This window comes from Sitophilus oryzae, unplaced genomic scaffold (genome assembly GCF_002938485.1).
Source record: "Sitophilus oryzae breed Bouriz unplaced genomic scaffold, Soryzae_2.0 scaffold_907_pilon_pilon, whole genome shotgun sequence".
Classification (NCBI taxonomy): domain Eukaryota; kingdom Metazoa; phylum Arthropoda; class Insecta; order Coleoptera; family Curculionidae; genus Sitophilus; species Sitophilus oryzae.
The window spans coordinates 1,067,536-1,095,289 of NW_022147536.1; the positions used below are offsets into that span (position 1 = coordinate 1,067,536).

General features: G+C 32.0%; 1 protein-coding gene across 2 annotated transcripts; it reads left to right on the forward strand.

Annotated features, from left to right (window-relative positions):
- The first annotated feature begins 201 nt into the window (after positions 1-201).
- LOC115890632 (protein fem-1 homolog B) lies at positions 202-27,630 on the forward strand. 2 transcript variants are annotated; one of them, XM_030910918.1, is made up of 9 exons: positions 202-365; positions 425-775; positions 919-1,102; positions 1,157-1,368; positions 1,430-2,007; positions 3,746-4,004; positions 19,776-19,993; positions 25,146-25,369; positions 27,381-27,630. In XM_030910918.1, exons 2-9 carry the CDS (start codon positions 650-652, stop codon positions 27,566-27,568), a joined length of 1,989 nt encoding a protein of 662 aa, XP_030766778.1. In that variant the 5' UTR covers positions 202-365; positions 425-649; the 3' UTR covers positions 27,569-27,630. The 2 variants fall into 2 exon arrangements, with proteins under 2 accessions (XP_030766778.1, XP_030766780.1); XM_030910920.1 differs by having other exon boundaries at positions 203-365; positions 3,746-3,974.
- The last annotated feature ends 124 nt before the right edge of the window (positions 27,631-27,754 follow it).

Sequence of the window (27,754 nt, forward strand, 5' to 3'; positions counted from 1 at the left end):
CACCTCTTATAATACACACTAGACTACACACACTACACACGTGTATAACTGGTTGCGTCAGTTTAAAGTTAAAAACATTTTAATTTGTCGCATAAAATGAACATAATTACAATTTAATCGATATACCTAGAAGTTTTTTTAACAGTACTTCTATTTTTAATAAACATTTATTTATAGTATTCCGTTTAAAAATGTTTTCAAATGTTAACCTCAAATCAGCTGACTGTACGCGAGAAATTGGAAGTTGTTATATACCCGATATTATTTACTAACAAAATACTTTTAAAATATTTTATATTTTATTCACATTGTTTTAACAAGCAAAATTTGGAAGTAAATACATTAGGACTATTTCACATTTATAAGTAAGCTTTAGCCTTCTATAATTTCCAACAATACAACTATTTTTATTGTTTATTTATAGACTCCACCTACGAATATTCAAATTCGGAATAAATCTGTTGGTTGTACAGATAGACGCTCCCAATTCACTTTGACTTTTCCCAAGGTTTTTTGCCCTTTTGCATTACGTCTTACGTCAAAAAGAAAAATTCGCAGAACGGGAAAATTCTATTTTGATTTTTCCGCAACACAGTTGAAAATAGCAATCTACGATGCAAGGTGCCTGCTGAATTGCGATGCACAAAAAATGAACGAGAACAGAGACAAAGTAAAAGACATTGTTTATTTCGCTGCTAAAGATGGAATGCCTATTATCCTATACACTGTTTTATCAAAACTGGATCCGTCTGAAGCAAATTCGCTTCTTAACGAGGTAATTTTTAACTTTATCGAGCTATATTTACACCTACTCTTTGTTGTCTTTGTTCTCAACACGCCGCTCTTTGTTTCTTAACGTGTTAATTCATTATTGTATTAACAATAGTCGAATGTTTATTATTTTTCTTTTAACTGTAGAGTGTAGCTGATGATAATGGTCAAGAATGTAGTCCCCTAATTGTGGCTTCAAAAAACGGCCATGACAAGGTAGTTCAGATACTTTTAACTAAGTTTGAGCCCAACATAGAGCAAGAGGGCACCGTTAAATTTGATGGTTATGTTATTGAAGGAGCTACAGCTTTGTGGTGTGCTGCTTGTGCAGGTACGATAATAATCTCTTCAAATTAATATTTTTGTGAGAATGTAAAAATTTTAGGACACTTGAACATTGTTAAACTCCTTGTTAAAGCAGGGGCAGATGTAAACCATCCTACAAAAACAAATTCCACACCTCTCAGAGCTGCCTGTTTTGATGGAAGGCTCGATATTGTCAAATACTTAACATGCCACCAAGCCAACATACACATAGCGAATAAATATAATAATACTTGTTTGATGATAGCTGCTTACAAAGGACATTTAGATGTAGTGAGTACCTTTCTTATTGCATTTACCTAGTTTTTTGTATATACTATGTATATTTTTTTAGGTTAATTTTCTGTTACAAAATGGTGCTGATCCTAACGAGAAGGCTCTGTGTGGAGCCACAGCTTTGCACTTCTCAGCAGAATGTGGTCATGTAGCAGTTGTCAAAGAACTATTGACCTACGAAGCCAAGTTCTATACAAATGACACTGGCATGACTCCTATCAGATCAGCTGCTGAAAGAACAAGACATAGAGTGGTAGAATATTTAATTGACAGACCTGAAATTAGTAAAGAGGAACAAATTGAAGCTCTGGAACTTTTAGGAGCTTCGTATGCTAATGATAAAGAAAACTATGATATTTTAAAAGCATATAAATATATGCACAGGTCTATGACATTAAGGTTTAGTGATCCTAATAATGTTATTAGGAAACAGCCTTTGCCGCCAATAAAGGCTTACGATAATTGGGTTGAAACTCAGACTGTGGCAGAGCTGGAGGCAATTCAGGGAAATAACAATAGTTTGCACATGGAAGCTCTGACTATAAGGGAAAGGATATTGGGGGTGCACAATCCAGAATTGACACATCCTATAATATATAGGGGTGCTGTTTTTGCTGATAATGCTAGATTTGAAAGGTAAACAAACATGTTTTTATTTAATTTAAAATTGTAAGTGTAATTATTTGTTTATATGAAAAAAGGTATTTAATATTTTATCATATTTACAGTAACAACAGTTTACTGTATTACAAATTTTAATATAGGTACAGGGTGTTCCAAATAACTACATATTTTTGGAATCAAAATAAGTTTATTTGACCTTATTTACTTCTATACAACAGTGCTTTGTCCGCTAGAGGGCATCAAACTTTATCAAAATAAACACATTTTTCAGATATTTTAAGAACCTTTATTCCAACTTGAATGAGATTTTGAAAATAAAATAGTTAGTTTTAAATTTCACTATACAGGGTGGGCCAATGGAAACTTTCCACCCCAATTTTTCTCGTTTAAAATTAAAATTTGGAAAAACGCCCGGACACGTCGATTTAGTTTTCGAGGAGGAAAAGAATATATCATAAAATTACTTTTACACCTACAACCCCCAAGGCGGGGGAGGCGCCACCCCTAAATTCTTTAATAGAAAGGGGGCCGAGTGATACCTCATGTGAAAGGTCTTTCAATTCCCTTCTAATGATATGATATTATGTACTTTAGTTCAGTAGTTTTAGAGATTTATTGATTTAAAGTAGATTTTAATTTATCAGCCAAGTGGTGAAAAAATCGGTTTTTATTTTTTTCTCTCTCTGTATGAATTTTTTGACAAACTGTGTATACTAAAAATTTTAACTAATCAATCTGCATCGACCCACGCCCAAAAATCTTTCAATTCGGAATAAGTGAAAAAAGCTCAATTTTGGCCGGGAAAATTTTTAGAAATTCTAAAAAATAAAATCTTTTTTTTTTAACTTTTTTATTTAAAAGCATAATTTTTAATAATATGTATTATTTATTTAAAAGCTTAATTTTTAATAATTTAATATATTTTTTTCCATAGCGAGTTACGTTTTAAAAAATATTCAGAAATTATTATTTCAACGAATTTATTATGAGTAGAAAAAATATTGTGCTGGGTTGGCGTTGTTTTTTTATGTAATTTGACAAATAAATGAAGCAGTCTCTTTAGTTGTCAGTTTTGAGTCAATATTTTTTAATTCTCTTTCGTGTCGATTGGTGATTGAATTGGAGCCAGAAATGGCTCAAAACGAAATATGTAAATTACCAACAAATATTCAGGCTGAGACGACAAACGCCATATTTATCCAAACTACTTCCATTTAAATCCCGAATAACTTATGAAAAGGAATACAAAAATTTTCAAAAATGGAAGCAATTAAAAAACGTGCGAGAAAAAATAAAGTTTTTAACCTATCCTCGCTGTTAAAGTATCATTTAATCTACCCTTGCGGTTAAAGTATACTATTTTTGATAGATAGGTATGCGGCAATTTTAACAGTTGCTATGGAAACAAGAATATAAATATTATTTACAAAAAAATATCTTCGTATTTTAACAATTTTTTATTTAGTTTTTAAAATTTTAACTGAAAATTGCATTCGAAGCGCTAAAAGCACTTTGAAGAAAATTACAATAAATCGAAAAAAATTAAGAACCTCGCTTAACAAAGCAGAATCGTTATCAAAGCTTATCTCTACGTTGATATAAGAAATAAATTTTATCTTTACATGAGGAATCTCCCCACGGGAGATGGCACTTTTTGAAACACCCTGTATAATATATGATCAGTAACACTGTGGTGCATAAATGTTCCCATCACATTGATACTCTACACCTTTCTACACCAATTTTTCAGGTGTCTGGAACTGTGGTCGCACGCGCTCAAGCTCCGCCAGGAGAACCACGTTTCTGTGGTAAAAGACTTGCTCAGGTTCGCCCAAGTGTTCTCCCAGATGCTGCACGTCGGCGTCCAGATCACCTACGAGCAGGTGATCGAAGTGCTGGCGGCCGCCATCATTGAGTTGGAGAGGAACAAGAGGGACTTGGCCAAACCGAGTCCCCGAGAAGAGAAAGAAACTGTCATGGTAATTTGCTGTTTTATGTACAAGATATTGGTTAGTAGATATATAAGGAGGGAGTAAGTAACATGTGTAGGTTGTATATATTATAATCAGATGTAAAGAATAAGTATTAAAGCATAGGGGGGAACTCAACATTACTTGGAATGATTCTAAAATTTGATGTGGGACATATCAGATCTTTAGTTTTGATGATGTCTTAATCTTTAATGGTTACAGTTGAGGGTTGGAACCTTTGGTGTTACAACCGCAAAATATAATACTAATTCACCACAATACACCAAAACACTTTACTTTTGCACTGGACGCGCGTTTCGCTAACCATGTTAGCATCATCAACAGATGATTAAAACTAAACTAATATCTACAAATTGAGCGTTTCAAGCGAGAAGACTACTACTGCCATTACTCGCTGACGAATATTTGACACGCATCAGAAGATGATTACGCAAGGCGTTTTCTTTCATGAGCTTCTCTGTGACTGAAAAGCCTGATCTCTCTTCCGCACTTCGGACATTCAAAAATTTTATTGCTTTATTGCCTCATTACTTTTTGATTGTCGCTGTTAACAATTCTTCTCCATTGCGTTCTATTGTGCCCTGCTTCCCGCTGATTCTGCATGCTTATCCCCTTTAAGTTTTCATGGAAAATATCCTTGTACCCATTGAATTGGCCACCCGGTTTCCTCTTACCGCCTACAAGTTCACCTTTCAGATTTTGGTAGGCGGTTTTCTTGCATCCTACATACGTGACCAGCCCAGCTCAAGCGGGATTTAGTAATCATTACTTTAGCGCTCTCGCAACTAGCTTTTTCAAGGACCGATACGTTTGAAACATGGTGGAACCATTTGACCAGAGTTGTCTAAGGTAACTACCAAAGCTAGAGGAATAGGAACAGAGAACTGAAAGGAACTGGACCATTATCCCTATGACGCTCACATATGCATCTAATTGCCTGTAATTTGAAACTTTTTTAATTAATTTTAAACTTTTCTTCATCAACAATATGTTGAGGAGCGCATGATATAGTCTATAAAATGAATAACTTTGAATTTTGACCGTTATTTTATACCAACATGGCAAATATAAAATCCCTCTTTTAAAAAATTTACTGATATTCTTTAAATTGAGTGCCTGAACAAATCAGATAGGTAACTCTTTTTACTTTCGTGAAATAGAAAAGGAAAATAATAAAACAAGTGACAGTTCTTCCTCTTTTTGCAAAAATCAACACAAAATGTTATAATTGTCAAAAGTAAAATGTCATCAGCTTTTGACATTTTTAAATATCAGACCAATGCCGTCTCTAATAGAACAGCCTCGGAGCGAGATTTATGACGTCACGCTAGTTAGATACTAAGGATTAATAAATATGTTGTAAAATACATGGAAAACATAATTATTCCTCGTATTTTTGGTTTGTATTTTAAAAATGATATAGTTTAAATGAAATATACATAATATACAGTTAATAAATACAATATAATATATACCTATTTATAGTAATAAATACTTTGGCAAATAAACTATGAATCATACAAATGCAGCAAATGTTTTGCAATATACAAATAATGAATAGGTACATAAGATAATGTGTAAAATGTAAAATATATTTTAAATTTTCGGGTTTGAAAATCGATCTAATTTAAGAAAAAACATTCAATATCTACTAATAGTGATGTATTATTATTTGCATTCACAAAATTTATATGTATATTTTGCAAGTATCAATGTTCGAAAAATTATATTTGCAGATAATACAATATCATAGAAAAAAAGGCGTCAGCGATGGCTATGAAATAAAGGTCGCTGTCATTTTATATGTAAAATTATTCTAAAATTTTTGATTTTCTTGGGATTTAGGTTCGGAAAAAACGCTGATTAAGTTTTCAACTGGTTTTTCATTATTTTTATTTGGTTTAAAAAAAACGTTTCGGCTAACATTATAGCCTTCATCAGTGTTGTGTAATGCAGTAAAAATAGTGTCGAATATAATCATTATATGTAAATATTACATATAAATATTCACACCACACCACATAATGTTTACTGCAATTAATAAACTAATATACACTTGTCAAAGATGACCACATATCTTTTTTAAAATTATTATTCTTAACACTAAAACTATCTACATTGACTATGGAGTACGATTTCAGCCATAGTCAATGTAGATAGTTTTAGTGTTAAGAATAATTTTAAAAATATGTGGTCATCTTTGTTTGAAGTTTATATTAGTTTATTAATTGCAGTAAACATTATGTGGTGTTAGGTTAGGTTGTGAATATTTTATATGTAATTTTTTGGATTTTATTCGACACTATTTTTTTCAATATATTTATTAATCCGTAATATCTAACTAGCGTGACGTCATAAATCTCGCTCCGAGGCTGTTCTATTAGAGACGGCATTGCGTCAGCATGGCCGCAAGCTGCTAACCTAATAAAATTAACACTAGAAAAGCCCGCGGGAACTGTCAAATTCAAAGTTAGTCGTTTCACAGACTATATATCCAGTCTACCATATCTTATGTGAACCATATGTTCTTAAATTTAGTTAATATTGATCTGGTTTGTCCACCATATTTCTGATTGCAATATTTCCCCTAATAATTCTCATAAATACTCGACCTTTCCAGTGGAGGTGTTTTATCTTTAGGATTACCTAATAGTTGTAATAATTTGAAAAAAAACTCAAATTTGAAAAGGAATCAAACCAGCATGCTCCATCAAAAAAAAATAGATGTCATGGACTGATATAGTGGCAATCTACAAAAATGCCTTTAAACATGTAAAAAGTGTATTTAAGTGACAAAATATTGAAAAGTATCGGATAGAAAAGTTGCTTGTAATTTTTTTTAGAAAGATACTAGGAACAGACATTTTAGAAATATTATCAAAAATTCAGAGTCAATAAAATATATTTTTGAATGATTTTTAAGTAAATGTAACAATTATTTGGTAATGCTTTTATAAAGTTTTGTTAGAGATGGAATGAAATACTTTTGTTCATGACAAAATAAATTTAATTTGCTAAATTTATTACTATGTTATATTGTTAGGAAGTTGAGAAACAACACTTTAATATATACAACCTAAAATGACATGTGATTGCGCATGGATGTGTTCGTCCTGGGTGTTTAGATGAATGGCTTAGATAAGGCTGATATGGCATGAGCTGATATATTTTCAATATTTACTCTAATTTGTTTCTTTACAACCGTATTATCAAGAAATCGTCCCATTGCTGCCAAAAGTCACTAACTTACTTTTTATTACTTCCGAGAAAAATGCGTCTAAAGATGAATTGCATTGCATAAAGATGTTATAGTCAGTAACTATTCGGTATTAAAATGAAACATAAATAGCCAGAAATCGTAGTTAATGACTTTTGCAATCGATTCTCCGATTCAAAACATAGTTAGTGATTGAATTTGGTTGTTCGGAAAAATGTTAGTTAGTGACTTTTGGCAGCAATAGGACGAAATATTAATCATATAAAGTTAATAATTCATATGTGGTATGTTTTTAAGTGTTAATAAAGGTATTGTTGGGAAATATAAATGTATTATCTGGCTAAATAATTTAACCATAAAAAGCGCTTTTTACATGTTGTTTTTTTTTATTTTCTCTAACATTCTAACCAATTTTTTCGTTGTTTTTAGTTTGTTTGAATATGATTTTAACAATTTAAATTATAATTTCTGGAAAAAGGCTGGGTTCCACCACTGAAGAAAAATCTAAAAAAAAAACAAGTTATTTTATTAAAATGCCACTGGCGTTGGAATCAAAGACATAAAGGGAGACGAAACTACATTTTAAAAAATGTCTATGCTTCTGTGGTGGATTAATCTGTTCAAAAAAGAATGGATATTTCGCCACTGTAAGAAAATCTACAAAACATAATAGTTATTTTTTGTAAAACACTGTAATAAATAAATTTGCCCAACGGATTCAATTCAGTCAAATGATAAAGCACTTAGCAAGACATAGACACCCAAAATCTCATTCAAATAGGGTTAACGGTTCTTAAAATATCTGAAAAAATTTGTTTATTTTTTAAAGTTTGATACCCTCTAGCGGACAGACGAAGCATTTTTTATAGAGGTAGATTTGTGTCCAGTGAACTTGTTTCCATTCCAAAAATGTAGTAGTTGTATGTCCACGGAATATTGGGACACGCTGTACATTATAGGACAAAGCCAGTAAATGCAAAAACTTAAATAGAATTGACCTTGCAAAAACGGATTATTTTTTGTAGCATGAGAAAACAATAAGTTCATTTTTTTATTGCAACTATCCATCTAAAAATAGTTTTAAAACCTAAATTTAAAAAGCACACATACACGACACTTTTACGCATTTCATACTTTTGTAAATTATTTGTATCTGTCTCGTTTGTATAACCATTTCGTGCCAACGCGTTTATTTTCGCTTTTTTATAAATTTGAGGGTTACAATAAAAGCTGTATGTTGTCTTAAGTTTTATTTTGGGAAACTAAACAATAATTTATTAGTCCAGGGCTCTAGACATATAATTCATCAAAACTTTGGTTGGACATTATTTCTTTAAGTTTATATACTACTACGATTTGAAAAAATGGCGTCAAGGACGGCTGGGAATAATAAAATAAATGAAAATTTTGGCGGACTCTAGGCATCATTTACTAAAAATTGACTTAAAACGTGTCAAAAATACACTAATTAGAGAAAGATTAGAAAGGGATAGAACGTTTCCAGACATACAAATCTATTTAAAAAAAATGTTGTTTTAATTGTTTAATTTTAATTTTTAATTGATTATAAACTTGCTCTGTTTTGATAGGAGAATTTAACACTATATTTTTAAATTATACCTTTAGAAGTGTAATTAAAATATTTTCATGACACATGGAAGTTTAGGAGACAGATTTTGTAAAAATCTATTTGTCAAAAATACTACTTTGGTTTGGAGGCATTTCTATAATATATAATACAATTTGATAGGCAATTAAATTGTGCATCCGATTCATGTAAAATATACAGGGTGTTCCATTTAAATTAAACAAGTTATTGTCGTTTAAAGCTAGTAATTATTTAAAATAAATTTTTAGACATTCTATATAAGGTAGTATTATTTTTATTATTGCAACACAATATTTAGTAAATAGAAAAACTTCAGTATAATATTTGGTTTTAAAAACTTACACAGGGTGCTACAAATTCGAGGTACGAGCATTGGTATCTCGGAAACCGTAATAGATACGAAGATGGTGAAATTGGGGCAAAGTTGCTCCTTGGCATGTTTACCAAGATGCCATCAAAAGAGTTTTAAAAATTTCAAGGATTGCTGAGTTTTTTAGAAAAAATGGATTTTTTTGAAAACCAATTTTATTTTTTCCTGTCGTTACTTTTTAGAAAATCAAAAAACTAAATGCACTTTCTTATAGCCACTTTATTAGAGCTATCTGATGGTATTTTTAGATTTTCAAATTAGCTGATAATTTGTGAGATACAGAGGCCCACTTAATTTTTTTAAATACGGACCTGCATTTTTTATTTCAGGCTTTAAAAAAGCTCAGTCTCCTGAGTACAATGATATGCCACACTTGATACTTTTTTTTTTGTTTTGGGTACCGTAACAGTAACAAAACTATTTAACTGTCATTTAAAACAATTTGAAGTACCACTCTAGTTTTTTAATTTATTTAATCTGATTATATTTAGCACAACAATATTGATCAGCGCTAATTAACATTGAAGAAGGAAAATCACGCCAATTGACTCAAATAATTAATATCCAGGTCAGCAATTTAAAGATATCTACTATTTTTAACTTTTTTTACTGTGAATTTGAGATCTCAGTGTACGATCTAATAATATATATAATATTAATCGTAGTTATTATAAATAAATCAACTTCTATAATCTAGTTTCTAATGCTCTGCATGTTCGAAAGGGTTTGGTACTTCCGAAAGCATTTTGTACTCTTTAATTGTTTTCTATCACTCGTTAATTGTTTTTGTACTCTTAATCTTCAAATGTATAGATTTCAAATGTCCAAAACAATTTTTATTGTGTGTGATTTTCCTTATTCAATATTAATTAGCACTGATCAATATTGTTGTGATGAATATACAGTAGAACTTCGGTAATCCGGACAGATATAGTTTAGGTGGTCGTCCGGATTGGTGAATTGTCCGGATTACCGAAGTTATGCTGACAATGAAACACAGGTTAATTTTTTAGCTTTATTTACATATTTATATGTACCAACATTAACTCAAGTGTTTTACAAATAATATGTGTATGTATGTATAATAGAAAAAGTTTAAAACATATCCAACTTTTGCGGCTATCTGGCGAAAGGGAATATTATGTACGAGTATTTAAAGGCAAAAAGTCACCAATTTTTTTTTGTATAAGGTTCTCATTGTGAAGCTTTCTTGATAGTTCTAATTTTTTTTTCACTAAAAGGACTTCTTGATAATTCAATTTGTTTTCTTCTGCCCACTGCACGCATTTTGAAAAACACTGTACTGCTTCTATGTGTTTGATTTTTGTAGGAATGTCAATAACATCCTCCTCTTCTTCATCGTTTGTGTTTGATTGTACCGATTCAATTATTTCCTCGTCGCCAACATTATCAACAGCTATTTCGTCTCTTCCTGTCGCCCAGTTTTCTTATTTCTTCATCATTCAGTTCACTTTCCGGATCTATAACTTTTAACATTTTTTTCAAGTCGTTGAGTTTCAAAGCTTCTTCAAGTAGGCTTTTTCTTAGATCGGCCAGCAAAATATCATCTTCTTCATCTGACACCAATTGAGGCCATATTCCATCCCAGCTTTTTTGAATATTCTTTTCGGTTATGGACTTCCAAGCAGAGTCGAGAGTATTCACTGCATCCAGAAGACTAAATTTCTTCAGCAGTTGCATTGTGTCTTTGTTTTCTTGTGATATAATGTGGGTCAGCAATTGCCTTCTGTAAGAAACCTTGATATTTTGTATCAAGTTCTGATCCATTGGCTGAACTAATGCAGTACAATTAGGAGGCAAAAATACCACTATGAAATTTGGATTCGTATTGAGCTCTTCTTCGGGTGGGTGTGAAGGCGCATTGTCAACAAGAAGCAGTGCCCTGCTGGCTTATTGGCGTTACTCAGTTATTGTTTCACTTCAGGAACAAAGATTGTTTTAAACCACTCAGAGAATATGTTTCGGGTCATCCATCCTTTGGTACTAGCCTCGTATTTCACAGGCAACTGTGCATTTTGAAAACTCGGGGTTCTTAGATTTACCTAACACAAGTAACGGCAACTTATGTGTGCCTGATGCATTTGAGCATGGCATAAAGGTTACACGGTCTTTTGAAACTTTCCTCCCTGGTGCCGATTTCTCATCTTTATGCACCCACGTTGTGTTTGGCAAAACCCTCCAAAAAGTACGGATTCATCCGCATTGTAGACTTGCTCTTTAGTTAATTGCATTTTCTCAATCAGGGCTTGCAGTTTAAGTTGGAAAGGAGCAACTGCTTCAGCGTCACTTGAAACACGTTCTCCGCATACTTTTAAAAAATGAATGCCGCGTCTTGGCTTAAATTTGTCAAGCCATCCTGAACTAGCTTGAAAGTTAGTCTTTCCAGTGATGCACTCATAAAAAAATCTGGCTTTTGTGCGCAAGACTTCACTAGAGACAGGAATGTGATTTTTACGTTGCTGTAGAAACCAAGTGTATAACGCCTCTTCCACATCAGGATTCTCGGGCTTTTTCATAACTTTTCTCTGGCCTAAAAAACATTACATATCTTTAGTGCAAACTCAAAACCCAGCATTTATTCATAAACTTACCTATATCAGTGTACGACCTTGCAACAAAATTTCGAATCTTCACTCTGTTCTTCTTTATATCGGATACTGTTGATTTTGGTATCTTGAGAAGTTTCGCAACATGCTGAACACCACCACCTGCATCTAAACTGTCAAGAATTTTACACTTCTCTTTAATAGTAGCAGATCAATGGACGCGTTTCGTTGGAGTCATTTTTTACACGTGGTCTAACACTCGGCGCCAAATAAATACTACGTACGACTCGACTGGACAAGCCGCTGCATGTATAAAAATATTTCTTTACATATGTATACATACTAGTATACTTTTTCCCATTTAGCCGTTGTAATTTGTTATGCTTTTTAGCAGTGTCCGAATTACAGAAGGTAAAAATCTGAAAATGTCCGAACTGTAGCGGGTGTCCAATTGACTGGAGTGAAGTTATACTGTAATCAGATTAAATAAATTAAAAAACCAGAGCCGGATTTGGAATTATTTTAAATAATAGTTAAATAGTTTTGTTATTGTTAAGGTACCCGAAACAAAAAGAAGTATCAAGTGTGCCATGTCATTGTACTCAGGAGACGGAGTTCTTTCACAACCTGAAATAAAAAATGCAGGTCCGTGTTTAAAAAAAATAAGTTGGCCTCTGTATCTCACAAATTATCAGCTAATTTGAAAATCTAAAAATACCATCAGATAGCTCTAATAAAGTGGCTATGAGAATGTGCAATTAGTTTTTTGATTTTCTAAAAAGTAACGACAGGAAAAAATAAAATTGATTTTCAAAAAAATCCGTTTTTTCCAAAAAACTCAGCAATCCTTGAAATTTTTAAAACTTTTTTGATGGCATCTTGGTGAACATCCTAAAGCGCAACTTTGCCCCAATTTAATCATGAGAATCATCCACCGAGATACCAATGCTCGTACCTCGAATTTGTAGCACCCTGTATATTATGCCTAGAGAAATGAAGCATTAAAATTGTTTACTGCATTTTCACAAAATGGTAAATACTTCAAAAACGGTAATATTGAAGTGCGGTAAATCTTAATCAAATCTACTTCTATTTTAATCGTAGAAACTAAAAATGTAATAATTTTTAGGGTGTTCCGTTTAAAACAATACAAATTTGATATTTTTTATTTATTTGCGACACTCTGTATCTTGTAAAAATATTTTTAAATTGTTGGTCTAATAGTCCTTCAACGAACAACGATCGTTTGGCTACAACACTCCGTGTCGAATGAGATGAATAACCCTGTATGATTTACCTGTCTCTGAATTTCCAAAAACTTGTATGGAAACTCTACACAAACTGTTTTTGTGTCATTTTTTTATATCATCTATCGAAATCATATATTATCGATCTAGAGAACCTATACTTACGTAATGATCTGAGATTTGAGATGCTCTCATTTTTCAACGCACTCTTTCTAATAGTTTTCATTAACTATAAACTAACAGAGTTATTCTAACTATTTTCCTAATCATGAGTAATAAAGAACATCATGGAATAACAGAAAAATTGAAACTGTAATACTTTAGTCTGAGGTGTGTCTCCACTGTTGGAATTACATGTGCATTTTCTTGACAGTCATTGGCAGTCGCTTGGCAGTAAAATGATATTTTGGCAGCACAGGTACCGGGTGGCCAACTAAGAATGGACGCCAGCTTTATCTCAGAAACTACTTATCGTATAACTTTGGGAGAAAAATTCTAATAAGTAAATCGACCAAGAGGAATCGCTGAAAATTATTTTCAAGTTCGAAAAATGTCCGATGATTGCCAATCAGAAAACATGGTTTTTCTCAAAAATATGCAGATGAACAGGTATTTTAAATATTACTATTGTAATTATCGAAAAATTTGTAATTTTTTTGATGTAGAGTGTTTTGCCCTATTGGTGGGTTCATACAGCCAAATAAAATAAAATAAGAATAAAATAAAATAAAATAAGAAAGTTGGTTATATGGGATACCGTACATGCGTTCATACAGCCAAATAAAATAACAAATAAAATAAGAAGTCTTTATCTTTTAACTTCTTGTTTTATTTTATGTGAAAACGGCTTTGCGCACGCTTAATTCTAACCTACAAATATTTTCAGTTTGGATTTAATTTATTTTATAATTTCACATAAGTAAAATGTATAATATAGTAGGCAACGAATAAATAAATATACTATAAATAGTAAAATTACTATAAACAATCGTAAAAGTTAACTTTTATCCAGCCTCATCGTACTGCGCATGAGCAAATATATATTTCTTATTTTATTTTATTTGACTGTATGAACGCACACAAATAAGAATTCCTTATTTCTTATTTTATTTTATTCTTATTTTATTTTATTTGGCTGTATGAACCCACCATATCTCAAAAAAGTGGTGGGGGAAGGTTAAACTAGCTTTTATTAAAATAAGGATAACTCTGGTTTAGATTAACCGATTTAAACGAACTAGGGCTCGTTTAAAAGAGCTTTTCTTCCGTAATGATATCCAGTATAAATGTTGTTTCCATAATTTTTTTCGTGATAGCTAGAGGGCGCTGTTTGACATCATAACAGATATTGCGCTTTTGCATAAAAAAATTAAATAGGAGGCTATATTGTTCTTTGCACAGTTAAATAGAGCACAAAATTTCGGAAATATCAGCGCAAACCGCAACTTTCTATCTTTTCTCTAACCGGAGATGTTAAGAGAACAAATCATGTTAGGCTGCCGCTGAAGATTATATGGTCTATAAATTATAGTAGTAGGCTAGGAAACAAAAAGAGGTAAATTGATTACGTCAAAATATCAAAACGTTTAAGTTAAGTTTTCGTGCATTCGAATTTCGGGCGTTTTCTTAAAAAAATGACGTCATGTCATAAATTTTTAAACGTGTTTATGTAACATTATCGACCATCCACATAATTTTTACGAATTTCTTGGTTAATTATACGCAGGTAGTTCTCAAATTAAAATGTCCATAAGTCGGACAATCAATAATTTTATTAAAATTTCTAGGAATTTTGTGCCGCCATATTGCTTTTAACAATAACAAATTTCGTATGGCCGAAAACTGGGGGTTTATTTCATGTAAGATCATTTAGCTATTAATCCAAGTTCGTTCTTGATTTCACTTGTATTCGTGTTTTACCTGTTGTTTGTGTTGTTTATTATTATATTATAAAATTTATGTCGTTTGGGTCACTTTTCATATAGACCCGAAGAGGCGAATCTTAACAATATGCACTACTGGTCCAAATCTACCTTGAATGCAAGTAGTTCAGCACCAAGACCGTTGGTCGGTACCTACATGTTTAGGCAGAAATTCTAGGATGGCGAATGATTGGATTTTTTTAATTATCTGAATGAAATGAACTATCCATAATTTCTAAGAAGTACCGGGATTGTAGAGATGAATTGCCAATTTTGTTAGGGGATCCATCATGATGAAATTGCATTTGTTGCAATTTCATCGGCATGAATTTTATCAGCAATTTCATCAGCATGCAGTTGGTGTAGATGATGCAGTTGGTGCAGCTTGGTCGCATTTTCTGCTATGAATGTGTGGGGCTTCTTGGATACAACTTACTTTAGTAGATAGAGACGCAGAGCGGCATATTCCCATGGCCAGCTAGGTCATCGGATTCAATATGCCTGGGTTTTAATTTATGGGGTCGAAGCAAGAACGGACATGGATAAATAACAATTAAATGGTATTAAAATGAAATTAAAATATATGTTTTGATATTTTGACCTAACCAATTTACTTCTTTTTGTTTCCTAGCCTACTACCACAGCTACTCTAATTTTTAGATTTGAACATGATTTTTTCTCTTAATATCTTCGGTTAGAGACAAGATAGAAAGTTGCGGTTTGCGCTAGTATTTTGGAAATTTTGTGCTCTATTTAATTGTGCAAAGATAAATATAGCCTCCTATTTTAAATTTTTATGCAAAAGCGCAATATCTGTTATGATGTCAAACAGTGCCCTCTAGCTACCACGAAAAAAATTATAAAAACAAAATTTATACTGGAGATCATTAAGGAAGAAAAGCTCTTTTAAACGAGCTCTAGTTGGTTTAAATCGGCTAACCTAAACCAGAGTTATCCTTATTTTAATAAAAGCAAGTTTAACCTTTCCTCACCACTTTATTTTATGAGATAGAGCAAAATACTTTATATCAAAAAAATTACAAATTTCTCGATGATTACAATAGTAATATTTGAAATATCTGTTCACCTGCATATTTTTCAGAAAAACCCTGTTTTCTGATTGGCTATAAGAGAAACGCCCCCTAGCGGACTTTTTTCGAACTTGAAAATAATTTCCAGCGATTTCTCTTGGTCGATTTACTTATAAGAATTGTTTCCCCTAAGTTATATGCAATAAGTAGTTTCTGAGATACAGCCGGCGTCCATTCTTAGTTGGCCACCCGGTAGCGTATTTACATAGTATACTACGGTACAGAGCCCCATAGAACGCGGCGGCTCTGTAACGCAGTATGGTATGTAGTTGTAAACCGCCCTCATTTTCTACTACATACTATACTACGGTGCAGAGCCGGTAGAAAAAAAAATGTATTTATGATGCTATTATTGTTGTTTAGTGCCAAAATTGAGTAATACTATATTAAATTGTAATGTGTTATATTAATATTGATTTTTTATCCTTGATAATTGACAACTTAGATATACGTTTTATTATTTCATTGAATATTCACATTCAAGATAGACTCAAAACCAAAACGAAACAAGACCTATCACTTGGTGTTTAATGTGTCTGCGCTTTAGTGATTACGTGATAAACCTTTTCATTTTGGTTTTTAGTCTGTATTGAATATGAATAGCCTGTAAGTACCTATGTCATAAGTATATTCAAGTTGAAGAAAAGTCAAATTAAAAAAAAACTACTATAATATTAAACCGAAATATAATAAAACAATGCCTATATGAATCTATTTTTAAAATCAAACTCCTAAATAGTCACCATTCCATGCATTTAATTCGCGTATAGTGGCATCTTTTGTTTTACAAACATATGTGCTCAGTTGAAGAAAATTATAAGACTCTCAATTTAAACTTCATTCCCTCATTATCAACCATTGATAGAAAGAATTTAGATAAATTAGCCATGGGGGAAAACCTTCATGACGCCTTTTTTGAAAATATGATGGATACTTTAAACACCCATGATTTAACAAATGAGAGTAGCAACAAAGAACCATGTGACACTCTCAACTTCTTTGACCAAGAAATGGTTCCGAATAAACCAACACCTTCAATATTATTATCATCATGCAGAAGAACTTGAGAAAAAATAAATTGCAGTAAATCAGTTAAGTTAAAATTTCTTAAGTCAGAATGGTCAGAATGGACTGAAACGACAAACATGGTGGTGAAACATAATAAGACTTTAGAAAAAATAAAGAGTACAACAGAGCTTTTGAGCTTATTCACCTCCATGAAAAATATACGTCGTGGGAGATTAATCAAGGTACAGCCTACCTCCCTGAGTAGGAGAACCAAAAGATCTGGAATGACATCTGGATCTAAAAGAATTCAGGCAGGAAGGCCTGCAAATAATGAAAAAGTGATTCGAAAATGCAAGGCTCAAAGATCACTAAATGAAACTGTTCTTAATAATCGCCAAAATGTCAAATCTCACTAAAATATTAACTAAAACCATTTTTATTTATAGTTAATATTTTTAGTGGAATGTTAATGTTAAAAATATTTGTTCAATCGATATGTGTTACTAACTTCTATTTTCTATTTTTGAATAATAATAATTGTATCAATAAAATGATTGTATCACAATAATATGTTGTTTTTTTTTATTTTAAATTGTGGCATTAAACATTATTGTTATAAAAATAGGAAAGCGCTGGTATTAAACATTTCATTTACTGCCAATAATATTGCATTAAAGAGCAAAATAGTGTTTATTCCCTGTCTTATCACTTTATATTTAATATAAAATAAATAACTAAATTACTTCATGATATACTGAAATTTATTATCAAATTTTATTGGCAAAAAATAACTCGCTAAATTTGTCCTATTTTTAGTTTGGGTTAAGTATTAGGCTTTCGTGGAATGAAGAAAAATATAAAAACCTAAACTGCAAAGCAATAAAAATACAACCAACCTTTACAGCATTATTATAGTTTGTTATTTCTAGTAAATTTTTAAGCTTTTTATGCATTAATTTGAACACAAATGCATATCTAAGTTGTCAATTATCGATATTAATATAACACATTACAATTTAATATTGTATTACTCATTTTTGGCACTAAACAACAATAATAGCATCATAAATACATTTTTCTTTCTACCGGCTCTGCACCGTAGTATAGTCTGTCCAACGAGAAGATCCTTGACAGTGATAGATGTGTCTGTCATTTTAATTTCAAACTAGTTTATTTTATTTTACAAAGAAATAAGTTGGTACAACTGGAACGCATAGCAGGAAATATTTAAAATTTGATTGACAAGATGGCAAGTGATTACTTCAAAATATTGTGAAAAAAACTGTATAAAACTGAAAAAATGTAATCGAGTTATTTTATTTAATAAAAACGGTATGTGTTAATACAAAACAAACAAGAACAAGACACTACATACCAAAAAAATATAAAAAAGAACTATTATTTACTTTCAAGCTTTATGAAATTACCCGCATTTATGATTATATTTATCAATATTACTTATGTACAAATACAAATTTGTAATATTCCACAGGAATAAATAAAACAACATAGGTAAATAAAACAAACTATTTTATTAATAATAACTCCTACCAAATTTTATACCTTAAAGGTTGATTAATTAACTTTAATCTTATTTTTTTAAACCAGTACCTTTGGCATTATTTTTCTGCAGTACTAAAATCCATTATTTACCTATCGTGTGATGTCGATATTTTACAGCTACTCCAGTTTTTAGTATGTGTTTAGTTTGATCCTTCTACCATATACGAGATGCACTTATCTACGACGAAATGGTATACAAACTTTATAGATGGCAACTTCATTGGTGTATAAGACTTTTTGCCTGGGCAGGGAGTATTAACCATAAACTGTGCTCTGGGTCTACAGTTAATTTTCACTCGATTTTTCCTCCACTTGACTTCAAAAGACACAAAACACACGTAATAATACGAATCAAAATGCATCATCTTCCAAAACGCAGGGTATTTAACAAAAGTTGACACAAAATTATAACCTGTTCTGTGATTATAACCTATAATTTGGCAACTTTGACGACTTTGACAAGCGTCAAAAATGACAAGAATCTAGAGGCGAGTTCATACGCATCAGCGTCCGTTTGTCGTTCATCGTTCCGTCAAACCAATAAAATTGAAATACGATCTGTCATTTTTTAAATAAACCAATAAAACTGGTTAAAAACAACAAGACACGACGTATGATGGATTTATATTTAAACCCATCCATAGATAACTTAAAAATGATTAGAAACTTTTTTTAGTAAAATAAATAGATTGGTATGGGACGTCATCTGCTTTTCTTCTGTCATCGTCTGTCGAAATCTTACCTGAGAAAAAAAACAGAGTATAGTAGAAAATAAGGGCGGTTTACAACTACATACCATACTGCGTTACAGAGCCGCCGCGTTCTATGGGGTTCTGTGCCGTAGTATACTATGTAAATACGCCACCCGGTACATTTTCTTGGCAGTCATTAGTTTACGGCAGTGGACTATAATAATAATTATTATAGTCGACTGCCATACAATTATTGTATGACAGACATTCTTGGCAGTCGCTTGGCAGTAAAATTATATTTTAGCAGCACATGTACATTTTCTACCCATGTGAGACACCCCTCGCTTTAGTCTAACAATTGTTCTTCACTGTTTTAGTTTAACATACGTTTTATTTTTTAAGCACGAAGGAATTTTCTTTTTTCTCAGCTCTAATTCTTGTTCATTTCCGCTTAAAAAAGTAAACCTATAAGAATTCTATCCCTTCAATGGTTCTCCTTCCAGGGTGAAATCGAAAGTAACCTCCTCACCACTCTCTATTTGCTCTCTATTCTCACCAAACTGATGAAGAAATGCAATGAGGAGGAAAAGTTCAACGTGCAACGCATGGTGTTCGCTTTGAACCAGCTGCAGCTGACCGTGAGAGGGGGACAGACATTGCTGCATTTGGCTTGTAACCATGAAACGCCAGTGGATGATTTTCATACAAAGGATGTATGCAAGTAAGTTGGAAGATCGAAGCGTAAATAGTTTTATGTCAAATTTTCCATATAACGCCGTTTTTTATCTTATTTATGAACATAAGTATGTATATAGAGTATATTATATTGTGTCATTGAAATGGTGTAAAAAAAATCGGAGGGTGATAGTACTACTAAAAATAGTAAAAAAAGTTCCTATAAGTATAAGGCGGATAAAATTTCGAAAAAAAAATGCTCTGCCATAAATTTTGACCCTAAATCAAATGGTGATACTGAAAAATTATTTGGAAAAGCGGAAAGGGTAGATTTTGCAAGGGTAGGGGGTTGTTTCAGAATAACTTTTTTGAGGTTACTTTTTTTGCAACGTGGGTTCATTTTTTGTTTGGTTTGGTTTGGTTTGGCTTCCAAAATTACATACTTTTTCCTACAAAAAAGGTGCTCTTGTTGCACATCGCCCAGAGCGATGGTTTTCGAGAAAATTGAAGGCAAAGAGTTTGCTCTGATGGGTTGCTAACTGGTTAATCAACATAAACTTATGGTTTAACTTTAGCTAAAGTTATGGCGGTTCAAAAGTAACCAATTAGCTATCAAATAATTAATTGAAAAATCAAAATTTCATGATTTTTAAAACATCTTATTGCTTTAAAAACGAAATAAACCAATTACCAAAGTTCCTTATTAAAATAATGCATTCATAGTAAATGTTTAAAGTGACCACCATTCATTTCAATGCAGACATCTGCTCTTCTTCTCCAAGATCTGCGTACCCTGTGGAATATCCTTGGTGTTGTCCGAATTTAATTGGAACAGTCAATAATGCGTTGCCGTAGTTGCTCTTCAGTATTAATCGGCACTGAGTAAACCAAAGCTTTCAGAAGTGGAAATCTGGTGGATTATTTCGTTTTTTAAAGCAATAAGATATTTTAAAAATCATAAAATTTTGATTGTTCAATTAATTATTTGATAACTACTTGTACCCCAGTGCAGTTATGACATTCACCATGTTGAAATTGCAAAAATTTTTAGAAAGCTGCGACTATTGAAAATAGTTATAGTCTGTCCAACGAGAAGATCCTTGACAGTGACAGATGTGTCTGTCATTTTAATTTCAAAGTAGTTTATTTTATTTTACAAAGAAATAAGTTGGTACAACTGGAACGCATTGCAGGATATATTTAAAATTTGATTGACAAGATGACAAGTGATTACTTCAAAATATTGTGAAAAAAACTGTATAAAACTGAAAAAATGGAATTGAGTTATTTTATTTAATAAAAACGGTATGTGTTAATACAAAACAAACAAGAACAAGACACTACATACCAAAAAAATATAAAAAAGAACTATTATTTACTTTCAAGCTTTATGAAACTACCCGCATTTATGATTATATTTATCAATATAACTTATGTACAAATACAAATTTGTAATATTCCACAGGAATAAATAAAACAACATAGGTAAATAAAACAAACTATTTTATTAATAATAACACCTACCAAATTTTATACCTTAAAGGTTGATTAATTAACTTTAATCTTAATTTTTTAAACCAGTACCTTTTGACATTATTTTTCTGCAGTACTAAAATCCATTATTTACCTATCGTGTGATGTCGATATTTTACAGCTACTCCAGTTTTTAGTATGTGTTTAGTTTGATCCTTCTACCATATACGAGATGCACTTATCTACGACGAAATGGTATACAAACTTTATCGATGGCAACTTCATTGGTGTATAAAACTTTCTGCCTGGGCAGCGAGTATAAACCATAAACTGTGCTCTGGGTCTACAGTTAATTTTCACTCGATTTTTCCTGCACTTGACTTCAAAATACACAAAACACACGTAATAATACGAATCAAAATGCATCGTCTTCCAAAACGCAGGGTATTTAACAAAAGTTGACACAAAATTCTAACCTATAATTTGGCAAGACTTTGACAAGCGTCAAAAATGACAAAAATCTAAAGGCGAGTTCATACGCATCGGCGTCTGTTTGTCGTTCATCGTTCCCTCAAACCAATAAAATTGAAATACGATCTGTCATTTTTTAAATAAACCAATAAAACTGGTTAAAAACAACAAGACACGACGTATGACGGATTTATATTTAAACCCATCCATAGATAACTTAAAAATTATTAGAAACTTTTTTTAGTAAAATAAATAGATTGGTATGGGACGTCATCTGCTTTTCTTCTGTCATCCTCTGTCGAAATCTTACCTGAGAAAAAAAACAGAGTATAGCCTTAGTAACTCTTATTAACATATTAAAAGTCCCCATTTGTCCGGTGTGTGCGTCATCAAAAAAAATCGGCCGCCATCATGAATGGCATGAATTTTGATACTTTTTGGAAAAACATGTACATAACTCGAAAACAGTACGTTTTAGCGAAAAATTTCAAGAGGTAAAAATTGAAGAGAATTAAAAAATCTACCAGATGCATTAAAAACTAATTTAGTCTCGCAGCGAAGATTCATCTCATGAATTCTTAAATCCGGAAATATTCTAGAATCAAGCATTCGCAAAGCGAAAATCGTATAGAGTGTAAAATGTTATTTAATAGGTTACTTTTTTTGAATTTTCGTACTTGTCTTTAATATTAACATTCACATAAAAATAAAATATAAAATAAAAAAAATATATTTTAAAAGTTTATTTGATAAACTGTTGAGTTTGATATCGGTCGCCAAAATCATAGTAGGCCTGTTACTAGTAAGTAGTGTTTTTACTGTTACTTCTTCTAAGCAGATGGAGATGCAGATATAGTTTTAGTAAATTATGTTTTGAAAGTAAATGCATCTTCTACGTCGGCGTCGGTTACTTTAGTTGGCGAAGCAAATACTGATTTATGAGTTTTATTACCGCATTATCGGACAAAAAATTCTATTTTTATGCTTCGGCATGGAAAATCGTCCAAACCTCACAGAGTAACTGACATCGGTAATATGCAGAACAAGATTGGTAACATGAAGCATTCAATCTTATTTGCAGATGCTATATTATGATGTGGTACAACCTCGTGCTTGTTTAAAAAAGGTAAACTGGCGACTTTCAAAACGTTGGAAAAAGATCATCTTCGACAAATTACATCCGTTTTTTTAGATCCTGCAGCACAAAAATCTGAGCTAGTCGAAGCTGGAAATACTTTCTTATTTTCATTATATGGTCGACATAGGCTAGCAAAAGATTTAGATCAGTTGAGGTATTAAAAATATAAAACCCTTACATCTCGTCAGGTACTTGGTAAAACTTTGATTCAGCTACCTTACCTCCAACAACTAACGCAGCTGAAAATCATTATTATAGGACCTATTTACAAATGGCTAAATAACGGAAAAGAGGCAACAGAATGGGGATGTGTAAAAAAACGGATACCTTAGTTCCAAAAACAATGTCAAACGCAGTGGCACCAGAATTTGTATTGAAAATGATTTACTGTAATTGCAAATCTGGATGTAATAAACTATGTACATGTTTAAAATCCAATATGCCATGTTCAAGCTTGTGTGGTGTGTGGTAATTGTCATGGTATTTCTTGCGACAACAAACAAATATCGGTCGATGGAGAACAAATCGAATAAAATTGTAAACTTCATTTTTTTTCTAGAGATGACAGTTTGAAACGTTAGGTTACAAGTTGGTAACACATTTTTATTAAAATGGTATATTAAAAATAATAGATATCATAATTTGAATTATTGTTATTCGATTTGTAGGAGTATGTTTATAATGCATTTATCATAATGAAAAAGTGTTAAGATCGTAGATGATATTTATGTCAAAAAGGCATTCGCAAGTACTTTATTACATTTTATTTTTTTCTTCCAACTTGTAGCCTAATTTTTCAAACTGTCACTGTATTTTTAAAAACAAGTTGTTTACAAAATGGTAATAAAAAGGCCTTGGTTTAAGTGCAAATAGCCCCGACCGGGACAAGGTGGAGGCTGCTTTCGCACAATATTAGTACACATGTATTTAGTAAAGGATAGCTTTTACAATTTTTGTTAATTTTGAAATATTATTAAACCACCAATAGATATTTCTTGAAAATGTCACAAGGATTGTATTTTAGTTGAATTGATGCTAAATATCCATGTTATTTGTTAATAAGCTTAAAAAATTAGTAATTTGCATTTCGGTTCTTTTTAAAAATTGCTCGATTTTTAAAAAAAATTTGTACGTCACTGCGTTAGGATAATAAACTATTTTTTACCGACTCTGATAGACTTTTTAATTCTCTTTAATTTTTACCTCTTGAAGTTTTTCGCTGTAACGCACTGTTTTCGAGTTATTTACATTTTTTCCCGAAAAGTACCAAAATTCAAGATGGCGGTCGATTTTTTTTGATGACGCACACACGTCACAATTTTCTCAAGTGACTATGAGAATGTGCAATTAGTTTTTTGATTTTCTTAAAAGTAACGACAGGAAAAAATAAAATTGATTTTCAAAAAAATCCGTTTTTCCAAAAAACTCAGCAATCCTTGAAATTTTTAAAACTTTTTTGATGGCATCTTAGTGAACATCACAAAGCGCAACTTTGCCCCAATTTAACCATGTTCGTATCTATTATGGTAACCGAGATACCAATGCTCGTACCTCGAATTTGTAGCACCCTGTAGAGTATATTATATAATAAAGCTCTCTACAGTAAAAACTGTACAGTACTTTTTTTATTTTCGATAAGTCCAAAATTAATGCATGATTTGCAAGAGTATACTAAATAATATTTTTTTTTTTAGTGATTGGTCAAAATTTTGGCGCCCAACGTGGGGCTATGTGAAAACGACTATTATATTTCTTGAAAATGTCACATAACGACTCACATTGGTGTATTGGACCGTTTGACATTAATACTAATAAAAAAACATTGAATATGAATGTCAAAACATCGATAAAAACGTTCAATACTAGTATAATGCGGTTTTATATTTCACAGTTTTGGATTTATAGGGGTATTATTTATATAGGGAATCTACATGAAAACTAGCTTCTCACTGTCTCTTAAATTGTAAACAAAGTTTCTAACCAACTAAAATAGCAATCAAGAATTAGAACAATTGTCCATTGTTACATTCTTGTTCAAAGTGAATTATTAAAGAACCTTGAAGCCTATGTTTATTTAATTAGACTGAAATAGTCTTATAATTATATTTTATTTCAGATTTCCTTGTGCTGAAACTACAAAACTTCTCATCAGATGTGGTGCCAATGTGAACGCAATGGACAACGAAAGAAACACCCCTCTTCACGTGATAGTAAACTACAGGAAAGCTATAGCGGATTTTTTGACGTTGCATTCTATCATCACAGACTTGACGGAAAATGGTGCTCACACTGATATAGTTAATAACAAAGGCGAAACTCCGTTAGAAGCGTCAACAACAGGTTAGTAGTCACTACTACGTCTACGTAAAAACCGTCGTAAATGTATACTTTTTACTAAGTAGTTTTATAGAGGTATGGACGAAAAGTTATTACTCTTCAAACCAGTAAAAGATATGTAGGTGGCGCCCTCTACAAGTAGGAGTCATATTGACATCAAAATCAAATTTTTCATGTCAAAAAAATCCCAGACACCAATGTTCATCCAAAAATTGACGTTACTTCAGAAATTATTTGAAAAAAATCTAAATAAAAATGAAACTTCTACACCCTCCAGTATCTCCGAAACTAAGCATTTTAGGACATAGTTTCCGGAATAGAGTTAGGACTACCCTATACTTTTCTACACTTTTATATTGTTAGGTTTCTTAGCCATCTTGAATAGATACGAGTGGTCAAGTTGCAAAACCCGTCTTATCCCAAAATCGTTATTTCGAGATAATATGCAAAAACTGTTTTAGCAAATGTTTAAATAGTCATTTTTAATAGAAGAATAGTTCGTTTAAGGCGAGTTATGTGCTATTTTATTAAAATTAGGTAAGGAAATGGATAAGACGTCAGTAGTAATATTATACTTGTGTAAAAAACCTATGAAAAAATGCGGGATTTGCAACAATAATGTCAATAAAAAGCAAATATATAAGTGGATAAGACGGATTTTGCTGCAGTAACGTAATTTAGGATATAAGAATAGGCTACTTTTACTGCAGTTTGGGACTATGTTTATGTAGATTTCAGGGTCCACTATTAATATATATCATATATTGTTGTTACTATTAACACAGATTATACAGATTATAATCTTTGCTTTTTCTTTATTGTTTTTCGTGGTTCCAATTTTCGGAATCGGGCACTAGTTAGGTAACTAGTTTGCGCACATAGCACGCCCACTTATGGCCTCTAAAATTGTGCACAGCGCCTGACCGGCACAGTTATTAGGATATCGGAAAACCGAATAGCGTCATCCAGTATTTACGCGTACCTTATCATGGTTACGATATGCGCGAGTCAATTTTTAACGCAACACCCGCTAATAACGTTACCGCCTGACGTAATTTGCGGATCAATTACACCAAGCGCTCTTTCTAAATAACCTCTGATAACGTTTAAAAATTGCTTAAATGCCTTAAATGGTCATGTGCGGGTATTTGACAACCGGAACCGGCCGGCGGCGGCGAGATCTTTTATTTTAGGTTATGTTTGAATTGTTTTGAATTATTGCTTTAGTTTTATTAGGTAATTTGATATTTAAGTAGCTGGGATTAGTTTTAATTAAATAAATATGGCCCAAAATATGGATTCCACCTCCTCCAATACTAAAGTACCTATAAAGAGTCTTAGGTTTACAGCAGATGACGACTTAGCCCTTCTAAGAGAATTTGTTGCTTGTTGCCCTAAACCCACTGGCAGACGTTGAACAATAAAGCACTGGAAATAAGCACTTTAGCTCTTTAGTTTTAAAATACCTAGTAAACAAAACAATTTCAAAGTTTTAAATTCAAATTCAGAATTCTTTCCGATCCGATAACTATAAATGAAGAGAGTTAATCCTCTTCAGGTAAAGGAACCTCACGTAAAGGAAATAACACTTGGCCTTATTAACGTCCATGCACGCTATTCGGTTTAGAGATATCTCTCTATTGCGCTGTTTATTGTTATTTTACGCGAGTTTATTTTTGCGCAAAGGAAATTTGACTCGTTTGCACATCGTCATAAAAAACAATTTTCGAACCACGAATTAGAGACAAGATTTTTATCTGTATACTTATAGGATACCTAATCTGTGCTATTAATATATGTCACCTATAGTATGCAAGACAGTTATTAAATAATTAATTTACTTGATATTCCAAAACCAAGAAAAATACACAAAAACTTAAATATATGTATATATTTTAAATGGATAAGGCGGGTTTTGCAACTTGACGCCTCATATCTAAACACCCTTTATTGTTAATATTTTAAAATGGGTACTTTCCATTTGTTCTTTAATAAATAAATAATTTTGTTCCAGGTGTAGCGGAAATAATACTCAAGACTCAAGTCAAAATCAGTCTGAAATGTTTGGCAGCGAACGCCATCAAAATAAACAAGGTACCCTACCGGGGTAACGTACCACCGGGTCTGGAAGAATTTATAGAACTTCACGGAAGAGGCATAGAACGGTGGGAGAAGAGTAGGAAAGAGCTGAACGCTTTATGATTATATTTTAGCCTAGTTCTAGTCGATTTGCTAAGGCAGAACGCGATTTAAATAAAGCGCGATATAGCGTAAGTAAAAAATAGGTAACTGAACAAAAAGGCGCTTGTTTGTGTTAAATTGAATAAAAACATTAAGGGAGGTTTTCCAAGTAGCATTTTTGGACACATTTTAGGTAATGTTTCTAAT

Excerpts from the sequence above, each read along its gene's own strand:
- LOC115890632 (XM_030910918.1), top strand. The coding sequence starts at position 650 with ATGAACGAGAACAGAGACAAAGTAAAAGACATTGTTTATTTCGCTGCT. Across the intron at positions 2,008-3,745 it reads GATAATGCTAGATTTGAAAG|GTGTCTGGAACTGTGGTCGC; the intron begins GTAAACAAACAT and ends CCAATTTTTCAG. Across the intron at positions 19,994-25,145 it reads CATACAAAGGATGTATGCAA|ATTTCCTTGTGCTGAAACTA; the intron begins GTAAGTTGGAAG and ends ATTTTATTTCAG.